Here is a 5,116-nt window from a genome sequence, read left to right as displayed (position 1 = left end):
GCTAAAAGGATAACACAAAAAGTCCAAGGGCTTGTTTCCATTGTGTCCTTCATTGGTGTATATGCTGACGAAGGCCAGTAGGCCAAAAAAAAAAATGGAACACACACAAATCACAATACCACATACACCCAAGACATGGACCGATACATGTAGTGCACCATAAGTCATACATTATGTTAAGCAAATGTGTGTATGTTATATTATATGATGGTCTTGTCTATACAATGCCTATTGTATAGTTGTGCTTCATCTTTCATTCAAATAATTCATCATTTATGATTATTATGATTGGATCGGCTCAGTTTGGTGCCCCCTCTGGGACGTGGTGCCCTATGCAGTGCGTGGCGTGCATGTGCGTAGCGGTGGCACTGACTCCATCTGACACAGTGACACTGAGGGTTTACCAGAAAGGCCAGGCCCAACCCAAAATCCAGGATAGAGGGGTTCAGTGAAGGTGGACTGGAAGGTGTACAGGTGTGTCAGTGTGTCATTTGAGTACAGGCGTGTCTCTGTGTCATAGGAGACTTGGTAGAAGGACAGAGTGCCAGCAAGGCAGTCCAGATACACCCCTACTCTGTTGGAGTCAGTAAGGACATCAACAACAGTTTCATTTCCATTGTGCCAAACCGTGAAACCATTACCATAAGTAAAGCCACCATCACATTCCAGACTCCAAGACTTATCATTGCATCCAAACAGACAGTCATCATCCCCTTTCCTGTTGATTCCTCTGTATGTTACTGCTATGTAAACCTTTCCATCCCACTCTACTTCCCAGTAACAGCGTCCAGTCACACCTTCCGTACACAGCATCTGTGGCAAAGAGTCAAATCTCTCTCTGTGATCAGGATACAAGTGCTCAAGTCCCACATCGTCCACCTTCCTGTTGTTCTCAGACAGAAAGAGGGTTCTTTTCACTGTGTTTGGGTCCAGTGTGAGTTTACAGGCATCTGATGGGGAGAACAAGATACAGTTTAAAAGCAAATATGACTTATTTGTCATTTACACATTTATATTATGCAGATAATAGTATGCAGATAATAGATAATAGTAAAACTTTATCACTGTAAAAAACTGTTAGTGGGAAACAGCATCAACATAGACTCACATTGTAAAAAGTCCTTTCTGGCCTGAGGCTCTGGTGGAAGTAAAACATGGACTGCAGACACTGGAGACACAAGAAACCATTAACGTCAAGACATCATCCTGAAGATTGGTAGTCGTTGTGCCTGTTGTCAGAGGACCCGTTGTATCCATTGTACCCGTTACCAGAGTACCCGTTACCAGAGTACCCGTTGTACCCATCTGTCTGTCTGTGTCCCTGTTATGCCCATACATGGAGTTCCGTGTCAGCCATGCCCAAATATGTAGCCAACACATGTACAAAACAATACACATTCTTTACTGCCCACTCTGACAGATAACCAACCTGTGTTCCACATCTTCTATTTGATTACAAGTATCCATTTGGAAACAAAGCTATTGCCTTCTGATGGCTGTATGATGGCTTGCCGGCCGCTATGCAGCCCTCACATCTGAGTTTGGGACGCTTAGTGGCCCTCACACCTACTTCGCAATCCTACCAATATGTCTGAGTCATAGTGTCGAGGGTTTTGTTGTACCCGTCTGTCTGTTTCTTGTTAAACCAATTTTAATATAAGATTCACCTTTCTGTAATATCTTTGGCCATGTTTTCTTCAGGATGGTGTCTAGTTGATCTCTCAGGCCGGACACAACATCACTCACATGGGTGAAGTAACACACAGGATGGACAATGATATCTTCAGATCCACTACTAGACTTGGACAGAGACTGGAAACTCTGGAGAGAGAGAAGCAGAGAGAAACATAGAGATCAATAGATGTTTATTGATCAAACTGGTAGAGTTGAACAGGTGTCCTTGTTGTTAAACCAGTTAATAAAAACTAGTTGAGAAGAATATAGATCATAGCTTTTACACTGAAATTCGTAGTTACACTAACAATTATCTTGTCAACATTGTCAACACAGTTGTGTTGTCATTGGGAAGATTTCTAAAGATCGCAATGACACGCAGTGTCTGTGCCACACATCACCGTTACTGGCATAGAGAGGGAGAGAGCAACAGAAAGAGATACGGAGAGAGAGAGATACAGAGAGACGGATATGTAGACTCAGTTTGTTTGATGTTATGTTGTCAGACGGGCACACCTCCTAGCAGAGATCTGCCCTCTACTGAGAGCGTAGACTCGAGTACTGCACAAACTTCACCAGCTTTGTGGGTATTTCAGACTCTAAAGTTTAGAGGGACAAATAAACTGTACCAGCATACTTTGATGTCAAAATGCATGCCTGGTATGCAACATGCATACTGTACAGGTTGGCAGGTTTGCAAACCATGATTCGTCACTGAAGAAGAATACTATCATTCCAACTCTCCTACCAAAAGAGGTGATGCTGGAAGAATGCGAGTTTTTACGGATTCTTTGTGTATTATCTTTAAATTCTCTTGTAAGCGAAAATAAACAAACACAACACTGAAAATGCAATCTGTGGAACCTGAATGAAATGGATGTCATCAGTGTTGGACAGCTCTTCCATCTTAGCATTTCTCCTCTCCAGCTTGGCTATGTCATCCTCCAGCTGCCTCAGGAGTCCTTCAGCATGATCCAATGCAGTCTTCTCCTGATCTCTGATCAGTTCTTTAACCTCAATGCGCCTTCTCTCAATGGAGACGATCAGCTCAGAGAAGATCTTGTCACTGGCATGAACTGCTGCTACTGCAGAGCTCTGTTTAATGTGACGTACACACACACACACACACACACACACACACACACACACACACACACACACACACACACACACACACACACACACACACACACACACACACACACACACACACACACACACACACACACACACACACACACACACACACACACACACACACACACACACACACACACACACACACACAGTAACTGAATGGCATTATCTGTGTATACGGTACAGTATATATTCTGTCTATCTTATGTTGTAAACAACACAATATTATCATAGTATCAGCTCACTTTCAGGGTCTCCATGGCCTTTCTCAGGTCTCTCAGCTGATCCTTTTTCCCCTGCTGACTCGTCACCAGCAGCTTCTGCAAGAAATCAGTGTTAGAAAGAGACAGTTTGGTTTGGATAGAATCATAAGTCAACATAAGTAACTCCTCCAAAATTCATTTTTGCACCAGCAAGATTCAGGGACATAAATATAATTTGTGAAAAGTCATCATACGCTTAAATGTTTTACTGACATGAAATGAACTAATATATTGTCCAACAAGTGATGGGTAAATGGTACATTCCTATAGTGCCTTTATCCAAAGTGCTTTATGTGCATTACACACATTCACACACCAATGAGCAGGCACCAACCTGCTCATAGGGAGCAGTTAGGTTAAGTTGCTCAAGGACACTTCAACACAGAGACAGGAACGAGCCGGGGATCAAACCAGGAACCTTCCGATTCCCAAGTGGCCCCTCTACATCCTGAACCACTTCCACTCCAGTATCAGGATTATTGTGGGGCCTTACCTGTTGGTCATTTCTCTCTGCTGCAGCTGACACAGTGTCATGGCCCTTATGGTCATCCATGGTGCACAGATAGCAGATGCACAGCTGGTCTGTGCGACAGTACACCTCCATCATCTTGGCATGACTGGAGCACATCTTGTCCTGCAGTTTGTTGGTGGCTGGCACCAGTTTGTGCTTCTTACACGTAGAAACGTTGTAGTGAGGCTGGAGGTGAGTCTCACAGTAAGAGGCCAGACACGTCAGGCAAGACATGAGGGCTTTGTGACGCCTGGTTCCAGTGCAGAAATCACAGGCAACATCGTCCGGGCTGGCATAGACCAGAGCAGCAGAGGGAGAACACTGTTGGCCTCCTGGATGCTTCAACTTCTCCACAACCTATAAGTAAAAAGTAAAAGGAGGGGAGATCACTCACTGATGAGAACAAAATGTGGAAATCATGTGGATCTTTGGGATCCACTTAGAAACGGTGTGGCTCCAATTTGGTTCTCAGACTTCATGTGACATCTATGACGTCAGTTGTCTATGATGTATCTAGTCATATATGATGTATGAATCAAAATGGTTCAGAGTGATAACAGCCCCATTGACTAAAATAAAATTAAAGTTAAATATTTCAAAAAGTATAAAATATATATATATATGTATGTGGAATAAGCAGAGGTACTTTTGTGGCCTACAGGCATGTTTACAAAGGTGTTGATGTGTCACTGATCTGTCTAGTGGTTTGTGAGATTATATGATGAGACAACACAAGGAGCTAGTTAGGCCCATCTCCCAGGTTAATTTCAAAACACTCAGAAACTTCAAAGTTAAAATGACTATAGTATAGTGGCAAGTAATAAATATTACATTTAAGGGAGGAAGCCACGGGCCTCCCCATGTAACACAATTTCACACACACACACACACACACACACACACACACACACACACACACACACACACACACACACACACACACACACACACACACACACACACACACACACACACACACACACACACACACACACACACACACACCTCAGCCAGCATGTGGTTCTTCCTCAGAGCAGGCCTTGGACTGAAGCTCTCTCTGCACTGAGGACAGCTGTAGACCCTCTTCTCCTTATCCTGGTCCCAGCAACCTTCAATACAGCTTCTACAGTAACTGTGTCCACACGGTAGAGTCACTGGTTCCTTTAGAAGCTCCAGACAAATAGAACAGTAGCATAACTCACCCTGATCCAGGCCAACTCCCTGCTGCGCCATTTTACTGATCACCACAGTCACTCACACTGTCAGTGAAAAGAAAACACAACAGTTTTGTTTCTCTGAAGACAGTAAAAGGGGGTGTGGTGTCCTGGTTGCTTGTCATCAGGAGGCGTGACTTTAAAGAGACAAGAGTGCATTTGCAGCACAAACAAGCTTGGCGCTTAAACTTTTCCTCAGTTTTTTCCTGAGTTTAGTTTTGGTGAAAGTTGTACATGTCAAGGATATGTAACGAAGGAGGAGACATTACTTTCTAATCTACACCATAGCATGCGCCTTAGACTCACTGGGAGGCAAA

The 5,116-nt window shown here is 43.6% G+C and overlaps 1 protein-coding gene across 1 annotated transcript; it reads right to left on the bottom strand.

Moving 5' to 3' along the window:
- Positions 1–330: 330 nt before the first annotated feature.
- Positions 331–4,818, bottom strand: LOC308078979 (tripartite motif-containing protein 16-like; the record flags this gene model as incomplete). Its single annotated transcript, XM_080420318.1, has 7 exons — positions 331–950; positions 1,109–1,168; positions 1,668–1,821; positions 2,539–2,769; positions 3,057–3,131; positions 3,568–3,942; positions 4,591–4,818. 7 exons carry the CDS (start codon positions 4,816–4,818, stop codon positions 331–333), a joined length of 1,743 nt encoding a protein of 580 aa, XP_080276444.1.
- Positions 4,819–5,116: the final 298 nt, after the last annotated feature.

Source organism: Gymnoscopelus braueri, assembly GCF_963280865.1.
Source record: "Gymnoscopelus braueri genome assembly, chromosome: 22".
Taxonomy (NCBI): Eukaryota; Metazoa; Chordata; class Actinopteri; order Myctophiformes; family Myctophidae; genus Gymnoscopelus; species Gymnoscopelus braueri.
Note: the sequence above shows the minus strand (reverse complement) of the source record. Positions and strands in the feature narration are given on the sequence as shown.